General features: G+C 59.8%; 1 protein-coding gene across 1 annotated transcript; it reads left to right on the top strand.

Moving 5' to 3' along the window:
• The first annotated feature begins 2,218 nt into the window (after positions 1-2,218).
• Positions 2,219-4,176, top strand: LOC114485594 (proline-rich protein HaeIII subfamily 1-like). Its single transcript, XM_028487330.1, has 3 exons — positions 2,219-2,303; positions 3,140-3,697; positions 3,956-4,176. The coding sequence occupies exons 1-3, from the start codon at positions 2,219-2,221 to the stop codon at positions 4,174-4,176; spliced, it is 864 nt and encodes a 287-aa protein (XP_028343131.1).
• The last annotated feature ends 11,495 nt before the right edge of the window (positions 4,177-15,671 follow it).

The raw sequence follows: 15,671 nt of genomic DNA, 5'->3' as shown, positions 1-15,671 counted from the left end.
AGCAGCCTTTGGGTCTGAGGGAGCCTGATCTCCTGACCCACCAGGGAGAAATCCCATGACTAATGACCCAGACCTTGTGCTGAAAAGTCATGAGTCTGTGGCCAGAGACCCCACCAGCTGGTTGAGGGTGGGGCTAGGCTGCTGAGAGGGCAGAGGACTTGGCTGGAGCTGGGCGGTCCCAACGTTGCATACAGACACACATCAGCACACAGCCTCAGAGCCACACACATTGGGCTGCATCAGCAAGCTCCGACTAAAATCTTGTTCCCTGCCACCTCAGCCTAGAAAACTCCAGATGGGAGAGTAAGAACCTGCTCCCAGTCCTGAGTCAGAGGGACCTCAGCTTGGACCTCCCCGGTCATTCCTCTCTGTGGACCTCCACAGGCCTCAGGATCTCTGAGCTCTCCGCAGACACAGGAAGACCACAGACACTTTTCCCTGGGCTGTGGGAAGGTGACCGGATTACTTATCACACACATCCATCTCTCTGCTAGCTGAGAAGGGGACTGAGCCTTTGACCCACGTGTCCTGGGGTCAAGTACAGCCGCGATCCAAGGAGCCAAGGGTGGTCACCACTGGCTCCAAAGGCCGGGACACCGCCCTCTTCCAGTGCCGGCCGGCTCCACTTCCTGAGCACCCAGGTCTCCGGAGCCCGGCTACGACCTGGGAATAGCAGCCCCCAGCCCGGGCCTTGGCTGGGGGCGGCTCTGGTCCAGCCTGGCTCCCTCCCGCGGATCTGAGGATCCCCAGGGCCAGTGGTGGGCGGGCAGCGCGGGACGGGTCTGGGTGCTCTGGCAGCCCCAACTCTCCCTGCTGGCAGGGTGGAATCGCGGATCCCTGCAGCTCAGCGCCCACGCCTTCATGCTGCACAGCACTCGGCTGGGCAGCTCCCCGTACTCCACCCCTGCCCAGGATTCTCACTTCCAGCTGGGGTTGTAAACTGGGAGGGGACCCCGCGGCTGGCTCTGGTCAGAAGCACCGCTCGAGGGAGGACAGACAGGCCTCCGCTGGGGGGAGAGGGGAGTCCTAGGGCCGTGCCTGTGGGCCGCTGGTAGCGAAGGCAGGCTTCGGGAGTGCAAAGCCCTACGGAAAGGAGCAAGGAGGCACAGGGAAGGGCTCAGTGGAGACGGGGCGTCTGCAGAACTGGGGGAGCTGACTCCCGCCCTAGAGCTTCCATCTCAGATCTTGCTTCTTCCCAAGTGATTCCAAACAGCCGACTCGGTCTTTCCTTAGGTGGAGAAAATCTGAAGCTGTTTCTGACATTTTAGTCCGAGCCAGAGAGAATCCCGTATCGGCCGGAGCGCCCGGGGTTGCCCTGGGGAATCGGCAGGTCCTGGATCGCACCGGCTCCCGTCGGGCGGAGCGAGATGCCACTCGCCGCCTATGGGCGGTACCCGACTTCGGGCCTAGGCTCTGTTTCTACCATTCAGTCTGCCACGTTTTCAGCAGGGGAAGCAGTCTGGAGGCGCAGGAGCCACGACTGTGCCTGAAAGAGACCTGGGGCATCTGAGCGCGTGTGCGAAGGAGCCGGGACGCCGTCGACTCAGCTGGGGGAATGAGGGACCGGGGAGCTGGGACAGAGGGCAACGAACAGGACCAGTGGGTTGATCCAGAGTGGGGGTGGGTGGGGGGATTAATGCACAGTGAGCGGGGAGGACGAGGAGCCGGGACCCCAGGTTCGTGGCCTGAGCAGCCCCACTTCCAGACCAGAGAGAGCAGCCAACCGCCTGGGTCCAGCCCCGCACCTCGGCAGCTGCGGGCAGCTCTGAGCACCTGCCTTGGCCCTCCTGATGTAGGCCCTGGTGGTGTGGGCTGTGACGCCGGCAAGGGCACGGGGTGACATGCCAAGATTCTGTGCGCCCCAGGACAGATGAGCCGTGGCATCCGAGGGGGCCGCCTGCACGTCCTTCTGCCTGGAGACCCGGCCTCTGGGCGGCCTGGGAATGCGACCCTGGGCAGTCTCGACGACTCTGAACACCAGCCAGGGAGTCAGAGAAGCCTCAGAGGCCGGGCCACAGAGGTCCCCATTCCGCCAAAGGGGAGAAGAGAAGTGTGGAGAAGAGGCCCGGCACGCGGAAGGTGGGGAGTGGGAAACAGGGGCGGGGGGATGGAACTCTGTCCCGGGAATTTGGAGTCTGGGGTGGGTCTGCAGGGCCTGTGATGGAAGAGGATTCCTAAGTGCGCTCTGAAGAAGAGAGGATCGATCTGGGCCTAGAACATGGACCCTCTCGCCCGCAGGCAGTCGCCCAACAGCGGGTGCAAGAACGTAGCGCTGCCAGCAGAGGGCAGAATGCCCCCGATCGGTCCGCCAGCCCTGCGCCGGGCTCTGCGCCGCCCGGCTCTGCGCGCCCGAGCCTCGTCCGCCTGGCTTCTCCCGGCAGCTGCCGCGCCCCCGTCCCAGATGCCCGGAGCGGGCGGCCCAGGCCCAGGCCCAGCCTCGGGAGCTCAAGGCCTGGGGTTTCCAGGCTGCTCAAGGACGGGGGACCAAGGGCGTGTGAGAGAAAGTCCACATCTACTTATCACCGTCCTGGATTACAAAGACGCCAAGAAATCAAGAAATACACGGAGACACAAAGACACACACAAAAAACTGTGGGACACACGAGCACACAGAATCATTCGGAACCTCGGAGGTACACAAAGACACACAAAGGTGACACGAAGACACATAACAGGAAAGGATCCCAGACACAATACGGAGGATGAAAGACATACAAAGACCGTGGCACCCGCATAGAGTGACAGACACAGGGACACACACAAAGACCTACAAAAACACGGAAGAGATGGAGGGATGTAAGGCCCAGCAGATTCACATCCAAACACACACACGGATGCAGGGGACACAGATTCACACACTCGGAGCCACTCGGAGCCCAGACAGTCGCAGGGACGCAGAAAAATTGTGTGTGCACAGAGACACGGGTGCACAGACATGGAAGAGCCTCAGAGGCGGGAGCATCCACATGCACAGGCACACACACACATACCCACCGACACACACGCAGGTACTGGGCTGGGGCGGGAGCGTCTAATCCTCCACAAAGCCGGGCCCCTCCGCGGGGCCCCGCGGCACAGGGGGCCACTTCTGACCAAGCCTCCCGCAGGCTCCAAATCCGATCCGCCCTCTCGCCTCCAGCGGGGTCAGGGGACCCGCCTCCCTTGCCCTCCGCCCCCGCCCCGCTCCGCGCCAATGCTCCGCTCCGGGAGGGGCCCGGGCTGCCCCGCAGCGGCTCGCAGGATCAATCTGCTCCTGCCTCGGGGCTGCATCGGCCCCCCTGCTCCCGGGCGAGCCGCGACTCCATGGGGACCCCGGAGGCCGAAGACACAGCCGGCCCGGGCGCGGTGCACTGCAGCCGACGCAGCGGCCTGCGCACCCAGCGCGGGTGCCTGGCCCGATGGGTGCCAGGCCGGGCGGACGCTGGACTCGGCCGCTCGGTCCCTCCGGCCTTTCGTTCCCCAGTGCCGGGGCCCACGCTGCCCAGGGCCATGTCCCCGCCGGGCACGGCCTACCGACCCCGGCAGGGTCCCTCCGCCACCAAAGGTCGCCTATCCCAGCGATCAATCCGGTTTCCTTCGAGCAGCCCAAAGCACATCTTCCAGGGCCTTCAGTCCGCGACCCTGGAGCCACCACTCTCTACCCATGGCCCTCACTCCCAATCCTGTGAGGCCAGGTTCTCGTCCATTGGCCCCACCCGTACCCGCGATCCCTTTCTCACACCTAATCATTCTCTAAACTCTAGGTCGCCTGAAGCCGGGCCTCACCTTTCTTGCCTTCCCAGTGTTCCCATCCTTGATCCCAGGGCCCTTCCGGGATCTTCGCTCACCTCTCCACCCAATCTCTGCCACGCCTGACGCTTTCCCGGACCCACACCCCAAATCTGGAGCCAAATTCCCCTCTCCCCGGGCCAAGACTTTGGCAAACCCTGAGCCACCAGCCCTCCCCTCCTGCCAGTCCCCGTCCCTCAGTCCCGGCAGCCAGCCCTCTCCACGGACCAAACCGGCTCCGGGAAGGCGCCGCCACCCGGGGGACGCCAACTCAGCCTGGTGCGACCTACCTCGGCCGACAGTCGGGGTCCCCGGGCGGCCACTCCCGTCCGGCGCCGTCCCCTGGTGGAGCCGCTGCGCTCCCCGCCGTCCGTGCAGTCTGGCCTCGTTCAGGGCCACTCCTCTTAGCGCTGAAGCTTTACAAAATATTAATAATAAAGAAGGCGAGAAAGAAAAAAAAGACTTCATTCCCCAACTCCCAAATCAGTTTTTCAAGGGGGTGGGGCAGAAGGGTTTGTTTCGAAGGCGACCCAAACTTCTGCGCGGGGCCAGCGGGGCGCTCGGCCTGGCCGGGGCGCCCGGGCCCGCACTCGGGGCCGGGCACGGCTCGGGGCGCAAGCCGGGGGCGCGGGGAGCCCTCCCGCGGGGGACGGGGGGGCAGCGACGGCACTATTTGACGTGGAGCCTCCGGCTCATCCCGGCGCAGGGATACGAGGCGCACCAATGAGTTCAAATGTCAGGAAGTTTGAGGAGGGGTGAGGCGGCTCCCGACCGGAGTATCCCTCCGCCGCCAGCTCCAGCTCTAAACCGAGCGGCTCCTCGGGCGCACCATGGCACTAGAGTAGTGCGGGGAACGCGCCTGGAACCTCGCGGCCCGCTGCGCCCCGCCCGGGACCCCGCAGCGCCGCCTGCGCCCCCCCGCCCCGCCCCCCCCCCCCCTCCGCCCCCCCCCCCCCGCCCGCCCGCGGGGCCGCCCCTGCATCCCCCCAGCCCCTCCCCCGCACGCCGCCGCCGCCGCCGCCGCCGTCGTCTCCTCCCCGCGGCTCTGTCTGCCGCCGCCGCTGCAGCCCGGCTCCGGGGCTGACAAGCAGGTGACAGAGGAGCCGGCGCGCGTGGCTACGAGTGCTCGGGAGAGCGCGGCGCGGACTGCAACCGCCCCGGCCCGTCCGCACGACGCCGGGGCCCGGGGCCAGCGCGTCGCCGCTCCGCGCTCGCCGGGGGCAGCCGGCGGCCCCAGCCGCAGCCCCAAACACGCGGGGGCCGCGCCTCCCCGGCTCCTGGGCCGCGGCGGCGGCGGCGGCGAGCCGGCAGGCGGGCGGGCGGGCGAGCACCCTGGCCGGCGGGGCCCGCAGCGCGCCCCGCGTCCCATGGATATAGCAACAGGTCCCGAATCGCTGGAGAGGTGCTTCCCCCGCGGGCAGACGGACTGCGCTAAGATGTTGGATGGCATCAAGATGGAGGAGCACGCCCTGCGCCCCGGGCCCGCCACTCTGGGGGTGCTGCTGGGTGAGTGCGGGGTCGGAACGCCCGAGTGGTCACGGGCAGGGGACAGGGGCCTCGTCCCGAGGTGGACACAGGGGTCCAGGCCAACGGATAAAGACAGTGGTGTGCAGAACATGGGGGCGTGGGGGACACAGAGAGAAAACTCCCGGAGTTATCACCAGAGGGGCAACAGGCAGGCACGCCTAGACAGGCATCCTGAGGGGACAGAGGTATGCAGGGACACCACCTAGGAGGAGCGAGGACAGGACAGCTCCAGCCGCCACCCCCATCCTCACCGGGCCTCAGTTCCAGAGCTGCCACTCCGGGCGAGAGGTAGGAGGCGGGTGGCCCGGGTGATGGAGGACTCAAGTAGTCACCTTGGCAAGCTTGAGAGTGGTGCCAGGTCCCTTGGGGAGAGGGAGTCTCTAAGAGGGAAATGTTCCCTGGGTCACCTAAACCACAGATTTTGGGGAGATGAGGGAGAGAAGACAACGAACGCCACCTTGGGGCGTGTCAGCCAGCGGGCGCCTAAGCCTCACCTCTTCTGCCTCGGTCCCAGCCGGCTGCCCCGCGCCGTGCTCGTTCTCATATGTTTTATCACCAAGCGCTGGATCTCCGGAGAAGGGGAGCGCGCAGCGCGGAGCCGAGGCTCCAGGCCCGCGGCCTCTCCGCGGCGGAATCCGCCGACTGGGACGAACTAGCTGAGGCTGCCCGGCCCCTGGCGCGGCGGCCGGGGAAGCGCAGGCGGCGGACGGCGGTCCCGGGCTGCCCTCGCCTTTGGGGCCGGAGCTGCGGGCACCGCGCGATCGGGACGCTGGGCCGGGCTGGTCGGCGCTGACGGCCCGGCTCTCGCCCTGTGCGCTGCAGGCTCCGACTGCCCGCATCCCGCCGTCTGCGAGGGCTGCCAGCGGCCCATCTCCGACCGCTTCCTGATGCGAGTCAACGAGTCGTCCTGGCACGAGGAGTGTTTGCAGTGCGCGGCGTGTCAGCAAGCCCTCACCACCAGCTGCTACTTCCGGGATCGGAAACTATACTGCAAACAAGACTACCAACAGTAAGCGCCTCTCGTCCTCCTCCTTTCCCGCAGCCGCACGGCACTCCAGCCCGGCCGCCCCCCTGCCATGTCGGGCCCGCGTCCGCCCTGCCGCCGGCCCTGTGCGCCGCTGGGCCCGTCAGCTCCGAGAACTCCGCGGGTTGCGCGTCTCCCCGCAGGGCAGAGCCGTCCCAGCCCGGCCAACACTGGTGGGGTGGCCGGGACCCTCCGGCAGCCACTATTGCCATCCTTTGTCCGGGAAACCTGCGCTGGGCCGCTCAGTCGGGGTGCGGGACAAGGCCCTGGGCCGACTGCGGGCTACGATGCTGTAGTCGTGGGACAGGGGCTGGCTTCACTGAGGCCTGCACTGGGGACCGAGAATTGATTTTCAAACGGAAGCAGTGCTTTAGGGAGCCGGGCACTGGCGGTGTGCTTCCCCAGCCCAAAGGCAGGGTTTGTGTTGGTTTGGGATTCTTGAAGCAAGGAGGTGGAATGGCGGGGTGCTGAAGTGCCCAAGCAGCCAGGGATGCCCCCTTCCTGCCAGGCTCCCTGCTGCACTTTCAGCCCCTGATGGAGAGAAAAGGGTGTGCATTCTCCCCAAACCGTTCCACGTGGGAATTTTGCTCGTATGATTGTTGTTGGCTGGAGAAGCTGTCTAGGAAGAGGACCTTAAGAGGTGGGAAACCACAACCTGGGTTCCCCATGGGGTGAGGAACTGACCAAGTCAGCCTTCCCCAGCAGCCATTCTTTCTTGCCTTGTGTATGTGTTGGGGAGGGACGGCTTGCTCCGCCCTGGCGCAGCCCAAGCCTCAGCGTTGAGGCCAGAAACTGTGGGCTGAGCCCTACCTACCGACTTTTGCTTTTAGCTGAGACTGTGGGTTTGTCTGGCAGGGGGCTCCTGGCAGATAAGAGTAGATCCAGGTTTTGTTTTGTTTTTTTCTTTTGACCCTCTGAGTTTTGTGCCTGACAGTGTGATTAAGAGGGAGGCAGAGAGGAGCAACAGGAAGAGGGGTGTGGGTATGCCCAGGGCAGCAATTTGGAGACAAGTGGGTGCCTGTGAGAACTTTCTAGCAAAGCCCAGAAGACCGTTTCAGATGGGGCTGTAGGGTGGGTAGGCTGCTCGAGTGGTTTGGGCCTCAGAGGGGGCTGTGTGTGCCCAAGCCTCTGGGAAAAGGCTGGGCTGCCAGTGCTTGGTAGTAAGTGCAGCCTACCTGCTCTGCCCAGGGACTGTCCCTAAATCCGGGCCCTGATGGGAAGTGGAGCAGCTTGGCTGAGACCTGGAAATAGGTGGGACTGCAGGCCAGAGCCCTTGAGAGGGCATCGGGTTCTACTTCAGAAGTCTCTGTGTGAGCCCTACGCTAGCACCTATTCTGACTTTGCTCCCCTGGTCTGGGGGCCCAGCAGGAGCTGCTTTCTCTGCCTTGCTCTTCTTGCCAGCTGGGGGGCACTGAGAGCAGGAATTGGGACCCTGTTCAGAGTCAGCTCTTCTGTGGTCCCAGAGACCTCCCCCTCTGGACCACCCCAGGTTAGGCACACTGCCATCGATCGTGTTTGTACTGTGCCCCGGACTGATAGGACTCTACTTCCAGGAGAAAGTGAGGCCACCGGTCAGCTCAGCCACAGGCAGGCGTCCAGCAGCATAAAGTGATGAAAGTAGTTTGGGGTAGATGTGATTGGAGGCTTGGGGCTGGCCCCTCAGCAGGACTCACCGGCCTCAAGTCCACACACATCCTGCTGTCCTGCACCCCTCGCCTTGCTCTGTCTGCCTGACCCCGAGCGTGGTAGTGGCAGTGCCACTCCCCGAACAGCTCAGCCTGGATCACTTAACACGTGCGGGCCGGAGGCCCAGAAAAGTGGAAATGGGCCTCCGAGTCATTTGTGCAATTTTTTGAAATTTTTTTTTTTTACATTTTGTAAAGACTCTTTCCAACCTCTTGTACCTATCTGCTCACTCTCTCCTCCCCAGCCCTCAGTCATTTACAGAGCTTTTCCTTAAAACAAGGAGAGGATTCCCCCCTGGTTCTTCAGAGCCCAGAATTGTAAAGTCACAAATTTTGAGCTGGATGATCCCTTAAAGCTGAATGGCCAACTCCCTCATTTTACAAAACAATTAAACACTAAACAGCTATTGCTTTGCCGAAAGTATGTTTGTTTAAAAAAGAAAAAAAGGCACCTAAGAGCTTTCTCCCTCAGTGCAGTTACGGGTGTGCTTGCGGGTGAATTTTGGTTCAGGGCGAATCTCCAGCTCGAGTCTAGGTCCTGAGGGCAGCAGGCGGGCATTATTCATGCTTCTCACGGTGCCTTCCTCTTTCGCCCCCCCCTTTCTTCCAATAATGCCAATTAGGTATCTGCACTAGGCTGGCCAGTTGGGGGCTGAAGGGGGATTGTTGTTATCAAGACAATTCTGGGGACGAATACCCAGTCGGATCTCGCATCAGCTTTTCTCTGGGGGAGCCAGCGCAGAGACGCGGGCGGGGGCTCACTGCGAAGCGATGTTCTTTGCACAGTAAAAATGTATTTCACGATTTATTTTTTTCTTTGAGGATCGCAGATGCATATTTATTGCATCTGTGCGTAAATGCTTTTCAGACGAGAATCCAGGCAAGTGGGCGCAGAAACGTGCCTTCTCAATTTTGTGGAGTCTGTGCGTCAGCGGTATTGGGAAATTAACACACACCCCCGCCATAACTTTTGAAAAATGTTTCTTCGTCTCGATAGGAGTTGCCGGGCTCGGTCCTTGGAAAGAGATTGCTATTTTTATTAAGCGCCTCTTCCTCCTTTCGATTTGTTTTAAAGATCCGGGACACAGACCCAGAGGCACAGCGTTATTTTACGCACCACGGGGGTGATTAATTGACGTTCGGGCGCGTTTAATAGCATTTGATAAAATCCACCCGCACGTCCTGGACCTGCAAAGCGGAGCGCAGGCCACCACGGCATTTGTGCATTTTCACGCATAACTCGAAGTCTCCTTTTTCTCAGTATGTGTTTTTCGGGGGCTCCTTCAGGGGAAAAAAAAAAAATCATCGGATCGTTCTCCTGTGCCCGAGCCTCTGGCCCCTCGGCAGCCCGAGCTCCTTCTCGGACAGAAAACCTGGTTAGAAACCGGGAGGAAACGCGGCCTCCAAACGCAAAATCACGAACACCTCTCTCCTTCCTTCACCGGAGAACGCGTTTTAAAAAAATGACAACATAAATCCCCCTCCTCATTTTTTTTCTTCGCCGCTTGGCCAAATAGAATTATGTAACTCTCTTTTCTTGCCGTCTGTCGCTTGTCTGGAAAGGGTTTCTATCTTTCTATCCCGAGGAGGTGGCGAATTCCGGGAGGAGGCTCCGGAAGGGGGGAGGGTCGGTGGAGAGTCCAAAAATCTGTCACAAAATGGAGCCTAATCGCTTGTAAGACAGCTCCCAGATCTGGCGACCCGAGCCTCGTCGGTGTGCGAGCCGGAGCCTGCGTGCGCCCTGCGCCTACCTTGGCGTCCGGGCTGGCGGCGCCCTTCTGCCACCGGGCCTTCCCGGGCGGCCTCGCCTCTCCGTCGTCGAGCCTGCGCTGGTCCCCTGGGCCTCGCCGGCCCAGGTAGGATGCGCCCACTGCAGCAGGAGTGGGGCAGCGAAGCTTTGATTGAGTTTCACAGAAAGCCGTCTGAGTCCTGGGGTGATTTTTTTTTTTTTTTCTTTTAAATTTACCCCAGCTGGCTGCGGCTCCAGTGGCCCAACCCCGCTCTTCCCAGCACATTCCTTTCCTGGGAAGTGTTTACACCGGGAAAGGCCTTCCTGGGAGGCTCACCTCTCCTCGGAGCAGCGGGTGTGGCGCACGGGTAGAGCAAAGTCAGGCCCCAGCCTTTTCTGGCTGCTGCTTCTCCCAGTTTGGGAGACCTCCCTTAGGCCCTGCTGTAGGGTGCCAGTTACCAGCAACATCCCCCCCCACCAGTGGGTACCGCAGCTGGCATGGCCCCCATCAGACCAATTCAGAGCTGCAGACACCCCTGCCCACAGCCTGGGCCAGAGGGCTGGTCCTGGAAGTGGATGTCCTTGGAAGGAAGAGCCAGCACTTTCCCTTATTAAAAGGCCTCCGTAGTGCTCTTCCTGGAGATCTAAGGGCTGAGAGGCTCACTCTGCCAGCCCAAGTCTGGGGACCCTCTGGCTCCTGGGAGGGCACCTCTGCATTTAACCCCAGCACCTTGGCTGTAGGCGGAAGGGTAACCAAAGGCCTTCCTGAGGCTGCAGTTCTCCGCTGCTGAACAGAGGCATTATTCACAGCTGACTCCCGGCTCCCCTGTATTCCCTAGGCTCTGGGCTGGTATAGCCTAATCTGTTTGCTGGGTTTTTCTCGAGGGGGGGAAGCAGGCCGTGAGAATCTCCTCTGGGGTATGTGATTGGTGACCCTCAGCTCCCTCCTGTCTGTCCATTGGAGCCAGGCTTAGGACCACAGAGCCTTGACACCTACCTGAGCCTCTTCTGTAAAGTGGGGGACATAGCCACCACCCGGGGGAAAGTATTCTTATAAGGATTGGAGATAACATGCCCCAAAGGACCTGGCATCTTGCCTGCCATGTTGTTAATACTCTGGAAATTATTGTTGTTACTTTATCACCATCAGCGTGGCAAGGAATGCCTTGTCTCCAAGGCCACACACCAAACTGCCCATGGGTTCCATGCCAAAGAGAGGGGCAGCTGGCATGCTAGGCTTGCCTTAAGCCTCTGTGCAGGGAAGATGAGGGATACCCTGGGAAAATCATTCCCTTTTCCTGAGTGGGACAGTGAGAGACAGACCTGGGTTCACCTCCCAGCCCCAGCACTCAGTAGCTGTGTGATCTTAGCCAAGTGGCTGCCCATCTCTGAGCCCCATGTTCTCCATCAGCAAAGTGGGGGTGATGATATAATTTCTCAGGGTGGTTGTGAGGATTACACAAGGTACCTGGGTGGGGGTGGGGAGGTTTCAGTAAATGTTTCACACTTCATGGGATCCAGTATCCTCTCCTGCACTTCTAGAGAGGCAGAAAAGCTTCTGATTACATGAGTGAAAACAAATGCCCACTGTGCAATTGCAGGAAGGGCAGGCAGCAGGGTGGGCCTGGTGTGCTGGCCTGTTTCTCCTTGGGGGCTGGAGGTTGGACTAAAGCAAAGATCTTTCTACTGGGGAATATTTGGAATCTCCCTGGTCTGCATATAACTTGGAAAAGCACACAACAGTATAATTTAATATTTGGAAAACTGTTTATGCTCATTTGTTTTTGTGACTCAGATGACAGAAAATAAAGCTCAACCAACATCTCCGAGGCTGCAGGGGAGAGTCAGAAGAGGGGGTGTGTGAGGGAGACATCCAAGGATTTGTATGTTTTTCAGGTGAGAGACACCAGCCTGGGCAGTCAGAAGGCTCCTCCAGCCCAAGGAGGTATTTTTGGTCCATGAAAGCTGGCAGTGCTTCCCCAGGGAACTTCCTCTACCCTGCAGCTGTGAGGTTTTTAAAACAGAAAAGGGAAAACACACACACACACTCACAACCACCCAGTCGTACTTTGGCATTAGTTAGGCGGAGAGATGGAGGATACTCTCAATGACATGAGTTATAACTTCCAATTTGTCGGACACCACAGTCAGGCCCCAGCTTTAGGGGAGGGAAGAAGAGAGGGATGGTCCACTCATCCAAGGAGTTCCTGTGAGCTGTCAGTCAGTTGAGGGTGCAGGAGGACCCAAGGCCCTTGGCTCTCTGGCTGACCCAGCCTTCTCCAACCCCCAGATTCTGTGCCGATGGCAGCAGAGAGCAAAACCAAAATTATATATATTTATTGCCACTGCAGTCAGAAGTGGGGAGGCGGTGGTATTGAGGGGAAGGCAAGGCTCAAAACCATATTTGAAAAAGTTGATTCACGAAGGCAGAGGAAGCAAAGTGGCAGACGTTTGCCATTTCATCAACCGGCTGGTGTTCTCCATTCATGTCATAAATGTCTCCTGTCATTTGAAGCCAAAAGCAACATGATTTGGTTCCCCGGTGGCCTATAGAGTTTTTCTCCTTTTTTTTTTTCTCTTTTTTTTTTTTGTGTGTGTGTGCAGTAAATGTTTATTTGTTAATAATATACTTTAAACAGCCTAGCCTTGACCTCAAGTCGCCTGAAGCATCCATCTTCTCTCAGAAAAATCTTTCAAAGTTTGTGTAGTTTTGGGGGGAAGGTGTAACTGACAGGGCAGTGAAGGGCCTGTGTTTGCTTTAACTACTGCAGTGTTAGCAGTGGAGGGGTATAAGGGGCCACTGTGCTCCGAATGGCAACTTTCTTGAGTTTCAGGCCTGGCTGACAGCACTTCCTCGCTGCCCTTTACCTTTCCCTGGCCTGATCAGTACAAATAAATTTCTGTGTGGGCCCTTCCTTTGTTATTCCTGGGGCAATATTGTATCCATTTCTGTTCAGCTTCTTGACTGGCAGCTGCTGGACCTGCCTGGTGGACCCTGGAGCCCTGAAGGGAGGTGGGGGAGTACAGGGGTCTGGGGGGGAGGGGGCTTTGTCACAATTGGGAGCCAGGCCCAGACCTGGATGAAGTGCGGCGGCTGATGGCGGAGCACCTGGCTGACCTGGCACTTGGTGAACTGGGGGGAGAAACCCGGTTCCTGGAATCTGGTTCCAGAAGAAACAAAGATGTTTGCTGCTTCCTAGCCGGCCGTGCTGTAAGAGGTTTCCTTGGAACTGTGAGCTGGTTGCCAGCGGGGAGGGTCCTGAAGGCTGCCCAGAGCAACAGAGGTGCCCACCAGGGCCGACAGGAGTCAGGAGACCACCGAGCAGCTGGCTAGGTGCAGGAAGATGAGTGAGCATGCTGGAACACTGTGCTGCCAGGGGTGCCTCCCCACCCCCAGGTGCCTCTGCTGGTGCTGCAGCAGCGATGATGGTGAGAGGGGAGGAGGGGCACTGTCCAGATGAGCTGGGTGTGACTGCCATTCTCCCCCTCCCGCCTCCTGCTATCCTCCGGGACTCAGTGACTGTTGCCATGTGACTCCTGAATTGCCATAGTTGCTGGGCTGCCTGGGTGTGGGCACCCGCCCAGGCCTGGAGTTGCCTGAGCCTGTGGAGATGGAGAGGACCACGGTGCTCTGGGGCCACCTCCTCTAAAAGGAGGGCCCTCTGAGTGGGGCACATTTTCTCAAAGGAAACACCAAGATTGCAGTTACAGATCTGGATCGAAAATGTCTCTGGCTCCCAGTGACACAGGCCAAGGGCATTTAGGAAAGCTGGTGCCTTTTCCCAAGCTTCAGTTTCTTTCTCTGTGTAATAGGGGTGATAATTCCAACCTCACAGGGTTGCTCAGAGGAAAGTGAAACAAACCCCAAGATGCCAGGCTATGTGCGGCATTCAGTCAATGTATGTTTCCTTCCTGCCTGCCTGGGAAGTAAGCCGGAGGCTCCCTGCCTGGCAGGAATGCATTGTCTGCCCTGAGTGGGAGGCCCAGAGAGTGTAGCCTCCTAAACAGGCCTCCTGGAGCAGCCTTGCCCACCCTCTTGCTCCTCACCCGGGTCTGGGCTGGTGTTTTTGAATTTTTTTCCTTGCAAAAGGAATGGGGCAGGTCTGGCTGTCAGAAACTGGTCCTTGGAGGCAGGCAGTCAGCAGCCTGTGGATGGGCCCCCGTTACTCCTGAGGCACGTAAGTCCCCAGTTTTCCCCAACAGATTCTTGAGCGTGGCCGGTGTAGATGTGAATTGGCAGGAGCAGAGCCTTACTAACCCCAGAGGGGCAGACCACAGCAGTGCACCGAGAAGGAAAGGAATGGGTGTTTCTCGAGTGCCTCGATGTGCACTGACCTTTTTTGCTCTAGCTCCATGTATAGGTGAGCAAACCCAGGCTGAGGGAGTTAAGTCACTTCCCTCAGATCCGAAGTTACTCCTGTAGCAGATTCTCGCCCTCCCCCCACCACCCCCAGCGGGTCTAACTCCCAAAGCGGACGGGAGCCACCCCCCTCACTCCCGATCTTCCGGAAGCCCCAGATTCCCACTTTGGACAGTCGTGATTCTCCCTAGAGCACCCGGCGTGGAAGGTGGGTGGGTGGGTGTGTGCAGGGGGTGGGGGTGGGTGGGTCACTGCCCTTTTCCCGCCGGAACGCCCCCAGTAAGGCCAGTCCTTGCCAGAGAAGGAAAAAGGTTAGAATAACTGCCTTTCTCCGGGCGGGGAGCTTCGTTCAGCGCCCCCCCTGTGGCGCGCGGGCAGGAGGGCTCTCAGCGGTCTCCACCCGCGTTCTCCTCCAGGCCCACCTCTCGGAGGGTTCCTGCTCTTCGTTCTCCTTTACCCCCGAGTGGGGCAGCGCCGTGCACAGGCTCCTTGGCTCCCGGGCTCCTTGGCCGAGCCGCGGGCGCCAGCGGCGGTTGATGAATTTCGGTGTCACCAGGGGTTTAGCCCGGATTTGGGAACCGCGGGCTCTAATACGCGCACACGGTCCTGCCCTTTCTAAAGCGCAGCCCTTTCACCCAGCTGCTGATTTATGAAGGAATCCGATCCCGGGACGGGCTGGGCTGGGCTGGAGCCGGGAGCCCGGGGCCCCCGCGGCAGCCTTCGGGCTCTTTGTCGTTGCGGGGGCCCTTGGCGGCTGCGGGTGTTCTCCTGGGCTGGACTCGGGGAGCTGTGCAGGGCGGGGCCTCCCGCGGCCCAGGAGTTCCCTCCGAGCCACTTAAACCCTCTGGAAGGGAGCAAGGCTGGCGGAGAGAGTTCGCATTTTCATTCGGAATTGAGCAAAGCCCTCGCTCCTCCCCAAGCCCTCCGATCGACCCCCTCGGGCAGGCCCCAAAGCGGCGAGATGGGGAGGTTTGTTTATCGAGGGAATAGAAAATTGAAAAAAAAGAGTCTAAGACCTTCTTCCCGCCTGAGAAATGTGCAAAGTCCCTCAGCTCCTGGAGGCGGCGAGGCGCCCGGAGAGCCGAGTTCCCGGCACGGACACTGGGGCCGACCCAGCCCCCCCCCCCCTCCGGCGCCCCCGCCGCACCACGGCGGGAGGGCGGATTTTTTTTCAGATTCGGTTTGCAGGGGGGAAATGGGGTTGTATCAATCCACAAATATTTACTCTTAACAGACTTGTATCTGTGGAGATTTCGAACAAAGACAGTTTAGGGGGATTACAAAAACCCTAAACCCCGTTTTTCTCCCGGACTTGGTGCTTTAAATGCCAATTACAGGCGAGCCATATCCAACAGCAACGGGGGGAGGCGAGCAGGGTCCGGGGAGGGAGTGGGGGGCGAGTCCAGCCATTAAATGTAACTTTTCATTATGAAAAGGATTTCGCCGGTTTTATCTTCTAATAAGATTATGTCACGAACACAAGTACCTAGGATGGTGCTGAGTGACAGGGCTCTGTCGTTTAATCAGAGGCTGCGCCGCTCAAACCGCGGGGCCCTTTGTCCGACGGAGTGAACGACG

This window comes from Physeter macrocephalus, unplaced genomic scaffold (genome assembly GCF_002837175.3).
Source record: "Physeter macrocephalus isolate SW-GA unplaced genomic scaffold, ASM283717v5 random_1452, whole genome shotgun sequence".
NCBI lineage: Eukaryota > Metazoa > Chordata > Mammalia > Artiodactyla > Physeteridae > Physeter > Physeter macrocephalus.
This window is presented reverse-complemented; position numbering and strand designations above follow the sequence as displayed.